This window comes from Myxine glutinosa, chromosome 14 (genome assembly GCF_964187855.1).
Source record: "Myxine glutinosa chromosome 14, kmMyxGlut1.1, whole genome shotgun sequence".
Classification (NCBI taxonomy): domain Eukaryota; kingdom Metazoa; phylum Chordata; class Myxini; order Myxiniformes; family Myxinidae; genus Myxine; species Myxine glutinosa.
Window position 1 is genome coordinate 19,119,308 of NC_136274.1, and position 16,670 is coordinate 19,135,977.

Here is a 16,670-nt window from a genome sequence, read left to right on the forward strand (position 1 = left end):
AAAGAAATGTCACCCGATACTTCACAGGCAAGGGTTTGTGTCAGAGAATGCACCGACCTCTGAATGAATGTTAAGCGAGATGTCTCTTCTACTAGGATTTGATGACAGATGCTCCTGCAGCAACTTTCAAAAAGAGCAGGCTCTGAGGTGCTGGTACATTGGCAAAGTTTTAATTTACTCCCCTCGTTAAGCAGCCCTTCGTTAAGCAGACATTTCCCGGTGTGTACCCCGGTTTAGAATAGGTACAACGTATGCCTGCGTGTCGTAAGAGGCGACAAAAAGGGTTGGCGTCAGGAAGGGCATCCGGCCATAAAAACATTGCCTCAAAAAGAGAACCATGACAATTACAACTACATATGGGCAGGGTACAGCCCGAAGTACCCCGTGGGGGACCCCACTCCCTCTCGTCAAAACTCAAGGTGGGGAACCCGATCGAAGCAAGGGTGGAAATCATTCCATTTATGACGACGAAAAGTCTGATGCCCGACGTGGAGATCGGTTTCTGAGGTTTGGGACATGGAATGTAGGGACAATGACAGGGAGATCAGGAGAAGTGGTGGAAGTATTGGTCAGAAGAAGAGTGGACATATGTTGTGTGCAAGAGACGAGATGGAATGGAAGTGGTGTGAGAATGGTGAAGAGTTGGCAGGGACAGAAATACAAGTTTGTGTGGCAAGGGTGCCCGGAGGGCGTGATTGGTGTTGGTGTCCTGTTTTCTGAGGAGTTTGTAGACAGTGTGGTGAGTGTGACGAGAGTGAGTGAAAGGTTGATGATGGTGAAAATGATGATTGGAAAGCTCTTGGTGAACGTCATCTCAGGATATGCTCTGCAGGTTGGTCGGAGCGATGAAGAGAAGGACAAGTTCTGGTGCGCGATAGAGAAGCTGATGGAAAACGTGAAAGATGAGGAAGTTGTTGTGGTAGGAGGAGACCTAAATGGACATGTGGGAAGGAGTATGGACGGTTTTGAGGGAGTTCATGGGGGTTACGGATATGGTGTGAAAAATGGAGAAGGTGAAAGGATTTTGGAGTTTGCTGATGGAGCTGATTTGTTGATTTGTAATACTCAGTTCCAGAAAGAGGATAATAAGCTTGTTACATACACGTCTGGTGGATCGACGACAACCGTTGACTACCTGATGGTGCGTAGGCGAGATAGGGGGCACCTCCGGGACACAAAGGTGATCCCGGGGGAAGAGGCTGTTTCACAGCACCACTTGGTTGTCTGCGACATAAGGGTGAAAGGTGCAAGGAGAGCTCGGCGGGTGAAGTACCAACCGAGAATGAAGGTGTGGAGGTTGAAAGAGGTGACAGTGAGGGAGGCATTAAAAGAGAGGCTGAGTATGGTCGAGGATGATGTGGTTGAGCTTGAAAGGGGTTGGATGTCAATGAAAGATAGTCTGTTGGGAGCCGTTGGTGAGGTATGTGGATGGACAAAAGGACCACCGAGGCACTCTGAAACATGGTAGTGGGATGATGAAGTTGGAAAGAAGATTGAGGAGAAGAGGAATAAGTTCAAGGAGTGGCAGAAGGCGAAGGGTACGGGGGCAGAAAAGGCAGAGCATGAATGTTATAAGGCAGCCAAGAAGGCTGCAAAGAAAGAGGTAGCAAAGGCACAGGAGGCATGTAGGAAAAAGTTCGGAGAACGCTTGGATTCGGAAGAGGGTCAGAGAGCGGTATTCAGGATTGCAAAGCAGATGGCGAAAGAGAGGTGCGATGTGATGGGGGTGAGTTGCTTGAAGGATGAAGTGGGACAAATCGTTGTGGACCCAGATGGAATTAAAGGAAGATGGAAGAGATATATGGAAATACTGTTGAATGCAGAGAATGAATTGGATGGCAACATCGAGAGTAACCCAGTTTTAGGACCGGCAGAGAAGATAACCGAGAAGGAAGTTGAGGAAGCGATAAAAGCAATGAAGAGTAGAAAAGCCGGAGGGCCTACGGGAGTTGTGGGAGATATGTTGAAGGCAGTGGAAAATTGGGGTGTGAAGAGAATGACAGAGATCTGCAATCTGGTGGTGAAAGAAGGCCGCATTCCAGTGGATTGGGTACTGAGTACCCTCGTCCCTCTATACAAGGGGAAAGGTGACCCTCTGGACTGTGGCTCATATCGAGCGATAAAGTTATTGGAGCATGGAATGAAGGTATTGGAAAGGGTGTTGGAGAGGAGGATAAGGAAGAAAGTGAAGATTGACGAAATGCAGTTTGGATTTATGCCAGGAAGAGGAACGACGGACGTGCTTTTTATTGTGAGGCAGTTGCAGGAGAAGTACATGGAGAAGAGGAAGAAGTTGTTTCTTGGGTTTGTTGATCTGGAGAAAGCATTCAATAGGGTTCCACGTAAAGTAGTGACCTGGGCATTGAGGAAGTTAGGAATGGAGGAATGGTTGATCAGAGTAGTGATGACAATGTACAAAAGAGCATGCACAGCTGTAAGGACGAAGGACAGTAACAGTGGTGAGTTTGAGGTGAAGGTGGGAGTGCATCAGGGGTCGGTACTAAGTCCACTACTATTTGTAGCTGTGATGGAGGTGCTGGCTCGGAACGTAAAGGAGGGTTTACCGTGGGAGTTGTTGTATGCAGATGATCTGGTGTTGATTGCAGAAAGTATGGATGGACTGAAGGAGAAGATGAACAAGTGGAAGGAATGTATGGAGACAAAAGGTCTGAAGGTGAATATCGGAAAAACGAAGGTGATGGCAAGTGGTAAAGCATGTGGTGAGGTGGAAAGAACTGGGAAGTGGCCATGTGCTGTGTGCAGGAAGGGTATCTATATATAATATATAACCACCTTTAGAGGCCATTTTTCCCCGCAAGCGGGGGTTGGCCTTTTTGGCCAACCATGGTTGTTGTTGTTTTTTGGTCCCCTTTTTGAAGCAATGTTTTACGGCCGGATGCCCTTCCTGACGCCAACCCTTTTTGCCGCCTTTAACGACAAACAGGGAATTACCAGTGAACTGGTACTCAATTAGCCGACCTCGGAAGGATGACAGGCTGAGTCAACCCCCCTGGCGTTAATTCAGCGATCGACCGGGATTCAAACCCAGGATCCTAGGATCCTAAGCCGGCACCCTAGCCGCTAGACCAACACCAGGGATAATCGGAATGTATGGAGACAAAAGGTCTGAAGGTGAATATCGGAAAAACGAAGGTGATGGCAAGTGGTAAAGCATGTGGTGAGGTGGAAATAACTGGGAAGTGGCCGTGTGCTGTGTGCAGGAAGGGTGTCGCAGTGAATTCCATTCAATGTACAATGTGTGCTGAGTGGGTTCATCAAAAATGTAGTGGTTTGAGAGGGTCATTAACCAGTGTGGCAGCTACATTCAAGTGTAAGGTGTGCACAGAGGGAGCTGCAGATGGAGGAAATGTTGAGTTGGATCTTGGAGACAGCATGAAGCTGGAAGGTGTGAAAACATTTTGTTACCTAGGAGACATGCTGAATGGAGAAGGTGGATCAGACTCGGCAACGGTTGCTCGAGTGAGATGTGCATGGAAGAAGTTTCGGGAACTGAGTGGCCTGTTGACGAGGAGGGGAGTGTCGTTGAAGCTGAAGGGAAAGGTGTATGCTGCATGTGTGAGAAGTGTTATGATTTATGGGAGCGAGACATGGGTAATGAACGTAGAGCAGCAACGAAGGCTGGAAAGGGTGGAAATGCGAATGGTTCGGTGGATGTGTGGAGTATCGTTGAGAGAGAGGAAGACAAATGATGAATTGCGAAAGATGATGGGAATAGAGCCTGTGATGGATGCTGTGAAGAGAAACAATTTGAGATGGCTTGGTCATGTGTTGAGGAAGGATGAAAGTGACTGGTTGAGAAGAGTGATGGAAATGAATGTAGAAGGAAGTAGAGGACGGGGACCACCGAGAAAGACTTGGCTAAAGATGGTGGAAGAAGAAATGCGGGCAAGGGGGTTAACAAGGGGAGATGCAGAAAATAGGGCAAAATGGAGAAGATTGTCATGGAGACCGCAAGGCTAACCCCCACTTTTGCAGGGAAAATGGCCTTAAAATGCCTGTTGTTGTGTTGCTGTTAAGCAGCCCTTCAGCAACATCTTGCAATGCAATCAAAGTCTGTCCAGAGTACAATTTCAGCTATGGAAACGTTTTCGGAGTGGTCATGCAAGTAGCCTACGTCAGGACGACCTTAGTTGTGAGGAAAGATGAGAATAATGGCTGTTTACAATAAATATGATGAAAATATTCCAAGATATCATAAGTAACCCTGGGGTATCGTATTTGCATCTTAATGCTGCAAATTTACTCTTCCAAAAGCCAAGATCTTGGAAACATGAAAACAATACAGTATTCTTCAACACCTTTCTGCCAGATTGAGGCCCAAAGGCCTTCCGCTTCAAAGCTTTGATTTGAGCATTGGGGTATTGTTCCATTGGTATTTGAGATTAGGGCATTGTTCCAAAATGAGAAAGGTGCAGATCTGAGAAAGGGAATATGTCGTTGATATGATGTGATTGAAAAATTAAAAATTATTGGAGTTTGGTGAGAGGTTTGAAATAATAACTTATTTTCCTGGATTCCTGCAGGCAATAATCCTTTCTAAAATCATTCTTTACAAGACCGTTCACTATGGAGAATACACTTACCCTTCATGGGCGTCGGCGTTTCTGGGGTGGATGACAACCATCTTCATCCTCATTTGGATCCCATTAGGAATGGTTCATACGCTCACCAGAACTACTGGCACCTTCTGGCAGGTAATCCACAGCAAGATGAATGAAACAAGGAAAAAGTACATTTGCATGTGCATAAAATATATATTACACAAAAATAAACACATGTATGTTTATATCTTGAACACTAAAATCCATGATAACACAAATGACAAAGCCATGTTAATGCGTTTCAAAGTGCAAAGTGCGTATGTAGTCATAAAAGGAGTTGTTGGTTCTCTATTGAGACATAAACACTTTTGAAAAATAAAAAACACAAACATTCTTACAAACACCAAATTACATGGTGAAGTGTACTTCAACCTGAAGATCAGTCTCGTAAAGCTCATCCAAAACAATCCACGTGCACCTTTACTCAAAGGCCTGCAGGATGCACAGTCAGACAAAATAAAACACGTGAATCCTGGCCCGAGACCTCGTCCGCAGGGTGTTCCAAGTTTACACGACGTTTCTATCTTCAGGCATCGTCAGAAACAAAACAATAGCTGAGAATAAAAAGCTTGCAGCTGAACCTGCACAGTCACGTGAAAAAGTAAGTACACCCCATGTAAAATTTTGACTTTTTCAACATATTTGAACATACAGCTATTTGATCTTCATTTCAACAATATTGATAGATAAAGGTGATATAATATAACAAATATCATGAAACATTTACATATTGTAGTCCATTGTATAATTTAAATAAACATAAATGCAAATTTCGCATGTCGAAAAAGTAAGTACACCCCTACATTTATCACCACTTCAAATACCTAAAATTTGAATCAGGTGCACCAGCTCAGGTGCAAATGATTAGAACATCGTTAGAGAGGATCTTGGAGGAACCTGTCTTATTTAAACCTCAGACATTTAGTTTGGTTTGCTCTTTGTTGTTGAAGTGTGCGGCGTCACCATGCCTAGATCAAAAGAGCTCTCGGAGGCCTTCAGAAAGAAGTTTATAGATGCCTACAAGTCTGGGAAGGGATTTAAAAAGATCTCCAAACAATTTGAAATCAATCATTCGACTGTCCAGAAGAACATCTTCAAGTGGAGAAGATTCCAAACAACTGCCAACTTGTTCAGGCCAGGCCGCCCCAGCAAGTTCAGCCCAAGAGTAGACCGCAAGATGCTGAAAGAAGTCTCTAAGAACCCCAGAATGTCATCACGGGACCTACAGGTAGCTCTTGCCACTGTTGATGTCAAAGTGCACGAGTCTACCATTAGAAAAAGGCTGCACAAATTTGATCTACATGGGAGTTGTGCCAGGAGGAAACCTTTGCTGTCCAGAAAGAATATCAGGGCAAGACTAAAGTTTGCCAATGAACACCGAGGCAAAGACCAGCACTTCTGGAACAATGTGCTCTGGACAGATGAGTCAAAGGTAGGGCTATTTGGCCACAGTACCAGAAGACATGTTTGGCGAAAACCAAAGACAACATTTGACCACAAGAACCGGATACCAACTGTAAAGCATGGTGGTGAAATGTTATGGTTTGGGGCAGCTTTGCTGCATCAGGGCCTGGGCAGCTCACCATCATAGAATCCATGATGAATTCTTCATTGCACCAGAGGGTGTTTGAGGATAATGTGAGGCCGTCTGTCGGAAAGTTGAAGCTCAACCGAGGGTGGACCTTGCAACATGACAATGACCCTAAACATCTATCTATAATTCCAGTAATCTCTGTGTGTCTGTGTGTCTGTGTGTCTGTGTGTCTGTGTGTCTGTGTGTCTGTGTGTCTGTGTGTCTGTGTGTTTGTCTGTGACCGCTGTTTCTCGACAACCACGGGTCCGATATACTTGAAACTTGCCAGGTATATTGCTGGGGACCCGAGGATGTGCCTTTTCAAGGTTTGAAATTAATCGGACAAGTACTTACCGAGCTATGTCCAAAAAACGCTTCAACCAATCAGAGAGCAGCGAACTATCACGTGTGCCGAACCGTTAATGCAATGCAAGCGTTAATGCGTTAATGCAAGGCTTTTCTTTTTTTCCCTCTTCTCTTTCTACTTTTCCTTGCGATTAAATTGCAAACAGCCAAAATACGTTGGCGCTAATTGAATAATTGGCCATTAACACTAAAATAATCGTAACTGCGATATGCCAACTTCCGGACAGTGAAGCCTTCCCTGTTGTTGTTGTTTGCAGCAGCTGTTTGCAGCAAGGCAAGGCTTTTCTTTTTTTCCCTCTTCTCTTTCTACTTTGCCTTGCGATTAAATTGCAAACAGCCAAAATACGTTGGCGCTAATTGAATAATTGGGCATTATGTTTTACAACTAATAAAAACGAATTTGCGATTCATTCGCTTTCCTGCGCGTTTGTGTACGCGATGGCGATTTCTTTACCAAACTCCGGAAGCCGTTCGCTTTGGACCGAACCATTGCATGTAAATAGAGGGGGGGGATTGTCACCACTCGCAAGCCGTTCGCTTTGGACCAAACCATTTCATGTAAATAGGGGGGGGGATATAATTTTAGATATATATATAGTACGGGCATGCCCTAGTACCAGTAAATCCACCAATGAATGGCTGAAAAGAAAGAAATGGAGGGTTCTGGAATGGCCAAGTCAAAGCCCGGATCTAAATCCCATCGAGATGTTGGGGGGGGGGGGGGGGATTTGAAAAGAGCTGTGCATGCAAGAAACCCCTCAAACCTCGCACAGCTGAAATAATTCTGCATGGAGGAGTGGGCAAAAATTTCTCCCTGTCGATGTCAGAGACTGGTAGACAGTTATAAGAAACGCCTACTTGAGTTTGTTTCTGCCAAAGGGGGCAATACCACCTATTGGAGCCAAGGGTGTACTTACTTTTTCCACAGAAGGAAATGGCATCGCTGTTAATTTTTTGTTGAATAAATTATTGCAAAGTCAATTCTTCATTGTTTTTTGTTCAATTAGATTAGATCACCTTTATCTATAGATACTGTTTAAATGAAGAGCAAATATTGATATGTCCACCTATGTTAAAAAGATTTTAAAAAACATTTCATGGGGTGTACTTACTTTTTCACGTGACTGTATACCCTTGAACACCACAGAGCACATGGTATCACATCTGGTGCCAGGAAGTAACTACACTAGTAAACTGGATTTCTCATTTACATTACCAAACATGACATCGGTGTCATCATCCTTTGTGTCAATTTAAATTGACCAATCAGTAGATAGATGACATGATATTACGATATATAAAAGCATCGAAGGCAAGGCCGAGTCTTTAGAACAATATTATGTTGAGGAGACTACTTCGGACATACATGGAAGAGCTTCATGCAGCATGATAACCTCGGTCTTACTTTCCAACTGTCAAGTTCACTTGTGCGTGCATCATTTTATTGTTCAATTAAAAACACTCCAATCCCCTCCCACAACCCCTTCCCGCTCTCTCTTCCCACCTCCCCCGCCCCCTCCTCCGCACCCCTCCCTCCTCACACACTACTGCAGCCCCTTCCTCCAGACTGCCACCCTACCTCATCCACTCCTTCCTCCACCCTCCTCCCACCCCAACCCTCCCTCCACACTCCCATTCAACTCCCTCCTCCCACCATCCTCCTCCAGACTTCCACGCCTCCCTTTGGCCCCTCCCTCAAAATCTGCACTCATTGAGGGGATGTGGGAGGTTTCCTCCACTCGTAACTTACTCAATGCCCATGTCAATACTTTGCGTGGAACCCTATCTAATGCTTTCTCCAGATCAACAAACCCAAGAAACAACTTCTTCCTCTTTTCCATGAACTTCTCCTGCAACTGCCTCACAAAAAAGAGCGCGTCTGTCGTTCCTCTTCCTGGCATAAATCCAAACTGCATTTCGTCGATCTTCACTTTCTTCCTTATCCTCCTCTCCAACACCCTTTCCAATACCTTCATTCCATGCTCCAATAACTTTCTCGCTCGATATGAGCCACAGTCCAGAGGGTCACCTTTCCCCTTGTATAGAGGGACGAGGGCACTCAGGTCCCAATTCACTGGAATGCAGCCTTCTTTCACCAGCAGATTGCAGATCTCTGTCATTCTCTTCACACCCCAATTTCCCGCTGCCTTCAACATATCTCCCACAACTCCCGTCGGCCCTCCCACTTTTCTACTCTTCATTGCTTTTATCGCTTCCTCAACTTCCTTCTCGGTTATTTTCTCTGCCGGTCCTAAAACTGGGTTACTCTCTATGTTGCCATCACATTCATTCTCTGTATTCAACAGCATTTCCATATATCTCTTCCATCTTCCTTTAATTCCATCTGGGTCCACAACGATTTGTCCCACTTCATCCTTTAAGCAACTCACCCCAATCACATCACACCTCTCTTTCGCTATCTAGACCAGGGAACTTCGTGATATACCCACCACTAATTGCAATAGAAACCATTCAGGTGTTTTTCAACTTCAAATATACTATAGAATAACATACTAAAAGTCTCGGGAAATCGAAGTACAGGCTCATGCTTATTGTTCAAGTTGGCCGCCAAAATCACCGCCAAAACTGAATTTTTTTAAATTGGCCCTATATACACAAGTAAAAGTGCTAAAAATGTATATGAAACATCTAGACATATGTTGTTGGTGACAAGAAATCCATTTCTGACATTTTTAAACTGGTCACATATTTAAAATTCAAAATGGCCATGAAACCAATATATTTAGAGATAAAATCAAATATAAGCAATTACTTGTACTTCATATAATGAATCATTGGTTCAAAGGTAATGAAAGTGAATGAAATACATTGGATACACTGGCTTAGTTGTTGTCTTTAATAGTAAAGTGTTCTTTTCTTTTCTTTCACAGAGTAACTAGCTCATCATGGACAAGTGCATTTTCTGTGAAGAACCTTTATCCAATGGAGAGGCAACTTCCACATTTCGCCCAAAAGGATGTCAAGGCATTGCTAAAGCTAATGAGTTGCAGAACAGAAATATAAGTACGGTGCCTGGCCAACTTGTGCATGTCAAATGTAGGAAGAACTTTTTTTGCTCAAACAGCATAACCAGTGACAACAAAAAGCGAAGTCTTGACTCAATTTGTGACTCCAAGTAGTTCACAATGTGCACGTCGATCCACAAATATGGCATTCAATTACAAAGATAACTGCATATTTTGTGGTGTTTCCGATGCACAGAAATATAACAAACCAACACATAAACTTTTCGCTGTCAGAACGATAGATTTCCAGAAAACGATATTGCAGGTATGCAATGAACGCAATGATTCATGGTCAGACACTGTTAGAGGTAGAATTGAGTACGCACAGGATCTACATGCTGCAGATACGTATTGCTTGCACCCGACAAACCTACACTGGCTGATGCAATATGGAAACAACTTCCTGATGCTTCCAAGACATCTAGCCTACCAAATGACCCACCAAATGATGTACAGTATGTCCTAGATGGTGGAGCTCTCTTGCACAGACTTCCATGGAATGGTGGAGAGACATACAATGCCATTTGTAGTCGTTACGTCCAGTATGTTGCAGGCAAATATGACCCTTCCATCATTGTATTTGATGGTTATGAAGGTGGCCCGACCACGAAAGATGTTACACGTGGTAAACGGGCCAGAGGAAGTGTCAGTGTTTCCGTGCATTTTACAGGGGACATGGTGTGTTTGTTGAAGAGAGAAGACTTTCTGGCCAACAAGACCAATAAGCAACGATACATAAATCTGCTCAGTGAACACTTTGAACACCATCGCACTGAAGTATTGCATGCAGAGGCTGATGCAGACGTCCTGATGGTGCAAACGACTATTGCATCTGCAGATAGAAAGAACTCTGTCCTCATTGGAGATGACACCGACCTACTTGTGCTCCTCTGCGGTCAGGCATCAGACATCCTTTGACATTTATTTCAGACCTCAGCCAAAGTTGACTTCCAAGAAGCCACCCAGATGCTGGAACATCAAACTGGTCCAAAAGGCACTTGGACAAGATATTTGTGACAACCTTCTCTTTGCGCATGCCATACTTGGGTGCGATACTACATCCGGGTTGTTCGGCATTGGGAAACCCATGGCTCTGAACAAACTCAATAGGTCAAATGAATATTTCCGGCAGCAAGCTGCAGTCTTCAAAAACCCATGTGCCACACACGACGGCATAATAATAGCTGGAGAAAACGCCCTAGTTTGTTTGTACAATGGCAAACCTGGCGATAGACTGAACACCCTTCGTCTGCAACGCTTCCACCAGAAGGTTTCATCCAGTACAACTTGTGTAAAACCTCGCAACTTGCCTCCCACATCGTCAGCAGCTCAGTACCATAGCCAGCATGTGTATCACCAAGTCCAGCAATGGAGTGGGGTAGATATGCGTGCCGAGGATTGGGGATGGAGGATCAGCGATGGGAAGATGTTTCCTGTTCAAACGAACTTGAAGCCTGCACCTGAGTATCTCCTGCAAGCGATCAACTGTTCCTGCAAGACAGACTGTAGAGGAAGATGCAGTTGCGTAAAGTATGGACTGCAATGTTCTCCAGTGTGTATAGAATGTAAAGGACTTCATTGCTCCAATGTGACTCTGCCTGATCAAGAAAGTGACTCTGATGATATGTAATGGTATCCAGCAGAGGTTTAGTATTCAGTGCACTCGATATTTTAACATGTTTCTAGAAAATGAAAGTACAAAACTAGTGTCGAGTATAATAACACTGCTCCTGCGCCGCTGTGCCCAGCATTTTGCTTAATTGTTGATGCACCCCACTGGACGTGCCAATTTCATAAAATCTTTGTGAAACTTCACAGAGTGCAGTGCTGAATTCTGCAAGAGCTGCTAATGTCATGACCTAAATTAATATCCAATAGCAAACTGACAGTTTGGCGGCCATTTTGAATTTGAAGTGAACAGTTTGTATATGTCAGAAATGGGTTGATTATATTCAATAACATATACCAACGTATTTCACATCTGTTTTAGCTGTATTACTTGCTGACAAGAAGGTAATATTCTAAAATTAGCAGTTTTGGTGGTTATTTTGGCAGTCATTTTGGCGGCCATTTTGAACTTGAAATATGTAACCAGTTTTAAAATGTCAGAAATGGGTTTCTTGTTACCAACAACATATATGTAGGTGTTCCACATATATTTTTAGCACTATTACTTGCGTATATAGGGCCAATTTTAAAAAAAATCAGTTTTGGCAGGAATTTTGGCAGGCATTTTGAACTTGAAATATGTGACCAGTTAAAAAATGTCAGAAATGGGTTTCTTGTCACCAACAACATATGTCTAGATGTTTGATATACATTTTTAGCACTTTTACTTGCGTATATAGGGCCAATTTAAAAAAAAATCAGTTTTGGCGGGAATTTTGGCAGCCAACTAGAAAAAGAAGCATGAGCCTGTACTTCAATTTCCAGAGACTTTTAGTATGTTATTCTACAGTATATTTGGAGTTGAAAAACACTTGAATGGTTTCTATTGCAATTAGTGGTGGGTTTGGCCATATAACTTTACAGATTCCCTGGTCTAATCTGCTTTGCAATCCTGAATACCGCTCTCTGACCCTCTTCCGAATCCAAGCGTTCTCCGACCATTTTCCTACATGCCTCCTGCGCCTTTGCTACCTCTTTTTTTGCAGCCTTCTTGGCTGCCTTATAACTTTCATGCTCTGCCCTTTCTGCTCCCATACCGTACCCTTCGCCTTCTGCCACTCCTTGAACTTCTTCCTCTTCTCGTCAATCTTCTTTCCAACTTCATCATCCCACCACCATGTTTCCGAGTGCCTCAGTGGTCCTTTTGTCCATCCACATACCTCACCAACGGCTCCCAACAGACTACCTTTCATTGACATCCAACCACGTTCAAGCTCAAACACATCATCCTCTACCATACTCAGCCTCTCTTTTAAGGCCTCCCTCACTGTCACCTCTTTCAACCTCCACACCTTCATTCTCGGTTGGTACTTCACCCGCCGAGCTCTCCTCGCACCTTTCACCCTTATGTCGCAGACAACCAAGTGGTGCTGTGAAACAGCCTCCTCCCCCGGGATCACCTTTGTGTCCCGGAGGTGCCCCCTATCTCGCCTACGCACCAGCAGGTAGTCAATGGTTGTCGTCGACCCACCTGACGTGTATGTAACAAGCTTATTATCCTCTTTCTGGAACCGAGTATTACAAATCAACAAATCAGCTCCATCAGCAAACTCCAAAATCCTTTCACCTTCTCCATTTCTCACACCATATCCGTAACCCCCATGAACTCCCTCAAAACCGTACATACTCCTTCCCACCTCCCTTCCCGCCTTCCCACCGCCTCTTACGACACGCAGGGATACGGTGTACCTATTCTTAACCGGGGTACACACCGGTATTCAGACCAGTACACAAAACAACAAATGTTTACCTCTAAATACTTGTAGTTCTATAAAAGTGGAATTCAAGTGGGAAATTAGAGAAATTCAATTCAAAAACATATCAAGCGACAGAGAGCACACAAAATGTCAGCATATGCTTTGCCAACTTGGGCCAACATGGAGGAGTTCCAAACATCAGTTGTGATTCGACGTTGGAAGGTTTTTTTGGAGGTATATTTTATCGGTATATTCACATAACTATATTAATATAATGAAAGCAGATCACCCAAAAAAGTGAAATAATGTGATCCAGTGTATAAACAACTGAGTATGTAAAAAACAAGAGTCGTCTGTCTCGCTTGTAGAGTGCTTGCCAGTTCGCTTCAGACCTCAGGCAAGCACTCCAATAAAACGGTTGATAAGGAACGGCTGGCTTGGCAAGCAAAAGCAAGTTGATTGGTAGTGGAACACCACCTGCAAAAAGAAAAACTGGCGTAAATATTAAAATTTCAGAATTCACTCCAGATTTTGACACTTAATTAGCCCACATGCCCCGATCCTCAAAGCTGAAGACGGTTCCAATTGTATTCTTTAATTAGTCCATGAGAGTAGATCGGAGTTCCAACGCAAGGCATTTTTGAGCAGGCCGAATAAAATAAGAACCCAGCGATGTGACAGATGGTTGACCAAGATGGTGCACCGCCATTTTGGTCAGGCTTATTTTGTAATGTGCGCCCCCTAATTTGTTTCAAAAGGGGTGTTTAAATTTACCCAAACACCCAGTTTTCATTCCTGCACTCGTTCAGAGTTCCCTTAATATGCATGCAAAGTTCTGGTCTTCCAGCTTCCATGGTTTTTGAGTTATGGAGAAGACACTAACACACACACACACACACACACACACACACACACACACACACACACACACACACACACACACACACACACACACACACACACACACACACACACACACACACACACACACACACACACACACACACACACACACACACACACACACACACACACACACACACACACACACACACACACAATTATAGATTGTAATGTAGTCGTCATGATGCCACTGGAATCTCCTTGGCCAACAGTTTCTGAATGATCTTTCTGAGACCGTTATGTTTCTGATTCACAGCGTCTGGTGAAGTCCATTAAACCAACATTTTCTGCTGTGAGAGAGAGCAATGAACTTAATCTCGGAAGCCAGGAACTACCTCCAGAAGATGTCGATCACCACAACGATGGAGGAGTACCTGGATAATGCATCTCACCAAATGCCTCTTTTTAATGAATATGATTGTGGCACAAACCATTTTGTAATTGTACAATTGACTGGTTAGTGGTTATGCCACACCAAATGTCCGTATTGTTAAAGTGTGTTCTCCAGGTTGGAGTTAGCAAAAACAATCAGATCAATTGTCCTTCATATGAAGTTATTCGTGTATGAGAGGCATTAAAAATATTCTACAAATTAGAAAATCAAAAATGCACTATTTAGCCTCGCCCATTCCTAAAGGGACACCAGAGGGTGTTTGTGTGTGTGTGTGTTTGTGTGTTTGTGTGTGTGCTTGTGTTGTCGGCGATCTCTCTGTGCCACTTATTATCTCTACACTTATAAAAGAAGTCTTCATTGTTTATCTGTTACTGAGTGATATCTGCGAGTTCACATTTAAATGAATTGTTCGCAATCATCATACAGGTCAACTTCGAAATACATGAACCACTGTCAATGTATTTTGCATTATATCTATAACATGGATGTCAGCACTTATTGGGTAATTGTTTTGCCTCGCACATTGATGAAGAAAAACTATTGTAATGGTGTTGTCTGTCAGTCAGGGCAAGAGTTCACACTATTTTTCAGATCTACTGTAATCTATCTACTCTGGGGGAGATTCTACATTGTTAAATGATCTGTGTTGTCATTATTTTGCAATACATAAGTGGAGAAAATTAGCAGGCTGGAAGGATCGCCAAGAGGTACACACACTCTCCTCTAAACTCTCTAGCCTGGGTTTCAATCTCAGCCCAACTACAAACTGCCATCCTGGTATTTCACAGGTAGGTTGATTCGTCAATGCGTGTGCCGTCCCTCGGATCAACATGAAACGGGCGTCACATCTGCTGGCATTAGTTGGTGGGTGTTAAAGGTCAAACGTTATCCTTCACGAATAATATGTGAGCTGTCGCTGTTATAAGAAACGAATCCCTAATTCCTGCCCGAACCCTTAGGTTAACATCAGGCCTGATCAGCCTGTTCGTGAAAGACTTAGTCCAAGCTTCCCGAGGCCATCTCCACAAGAACATGGGAATAATTATGGCCAGTATAGAAGAGGAAGAAGAAGTAGAGATATTCATTATCAAAAATGTTTTCGATGATTTGCATAAACTTATGGAATGAAAAATAAAGGTATATTGGGATGATTTGATGATTGCATCTTGTTTCTAAAACTCCATGACTGTTCCACAAAAATCGCAGCTGTGTACGAAGTTAGCGGTTCAGTTTGACATTTTAATACAAGTACACGCACACCCTGCGGGCGCAGTAGGAAGGATCATGTTATTATCCTCTCAGGGGTGTATATAGATTACAGTACATCTCGGCTCGGGCATCAAGAACGTCAGGTTTCTTTCTTTCAGTTTGATGGGTTTTTTGGGGGGAGTTTAAAAAAAAAATAATATAGGTTCTAACAAGGGAAAATCAAATCAATAATCACAATAGGCCTATGCAATAAGGTAAAATAATGAGGTAAAATAAATCCTATTAAAACTAAGGCGCCTCGCTCTCAATCACGGTCAGACAGGGAAAAGGGACGCAAAACCAGGCGACTTATCTTTGTTGTGGCAATTGGGGAGCGCGAATGTGGAGCACGGAGGTGGTGTTGAGGTGGGCAGGACGATGGACAAGGTGAGGCGACAGCTGGACGACAAAGAGAAGATGAGGAGACGAGCAGGATGATGAACAGGCAGCAGGCAGACAAAAAGAGGCCCAGGGCCAAGGCAGGCAGGACGACCTTCTTTCAGCTCTCCTCACTCCCAATTCTCTGCAGAACTATCCAAGTTTTCCTCACAAAACAGTGAGCTGATGAGCTCCTCAACGCACTCAACCAGCCAAATTCAAATTCTTCTCCTCAGGCTGAGAACTCTCCTAACGAGCAAGCTCTCCTCAAATATATGGCGCAATCCTCCCAGAACAGTTCCCGCATCTTTTTAGCACTTCAAACTCACTCAATTCTCCTCAAAGAACTCTCTTCCCGCGGCTCCCTCCTCGTCTCCCTGGACAACGCTTGCCCCTCCTCCAGCTGTTGAGCTCCACCCCCGTCCATGCAACGATGACAGCACTGCCCCTCTCCTTCTGCCAGGCAGAATGTTGCCCAGCACGCCCGGCGGAGGTTTACATGCGGTTTTACACACATTTCCTGAACTTTAATTCCTTTCTATCTACGCACAAGCACCACCCTCATATCGTGCACATTTAAACACAACCTTAAGCTACATTTTCCTTGCTTATGTACATCGAGATGCTACTACACGTGTTACACTCGTGGGGTGGATTGTTTAAGGATGGTACATTGGAACACTCATGGGGCTGGGCTTGCAATTTTTAGAAGCTGTGATCGTTGGGGTGTACCTTATGTGAAATTCCGGGCCGGCTGAAACCACATTTGCTCTTTTCTTTTTTTCTCCCCTTTCA

At 43.9% G+C, this 16,670-nt stretch overlaps 1 protein-coding gene across 3 annotated transcripts in view; it reads left to right on the forward strand.

Annotated features, from left to right (window-relative positions):
- The window catches only part of LOC144888172 (sodium- and chloride-dependent GABA transporter ine-like), a 105,636-nt gene extending 90,236 nt beyond the window's left edge, over positions 1-15,400 (forward strand). Inside the window, exons 12-13 of one of the 3 annotated variants that reach the window (XM_078767905.1) lie at positions 4,545-4,715; positions 14,112-15,400. In XM_078767905.1, coding sequence (XP_078624031.1) covers positions 4,545-4,715; positions 14,112-14,237 — 297 coding nt within the window. In that variant the 3' untranslated portion in view covers positions 14,238-15,400. Of the gene's footprint in view, positions 1-4,544; positions 4,716-14,111 lie in introns of those variants that run through there. The other 2 variants (XR_013621312.1, XM_078767906.1) reach the window with 2 other exon arrangements.
- The last annotated feature ends 1,270 nt before the right edge of the window (positions 15,401-16,670 follow it).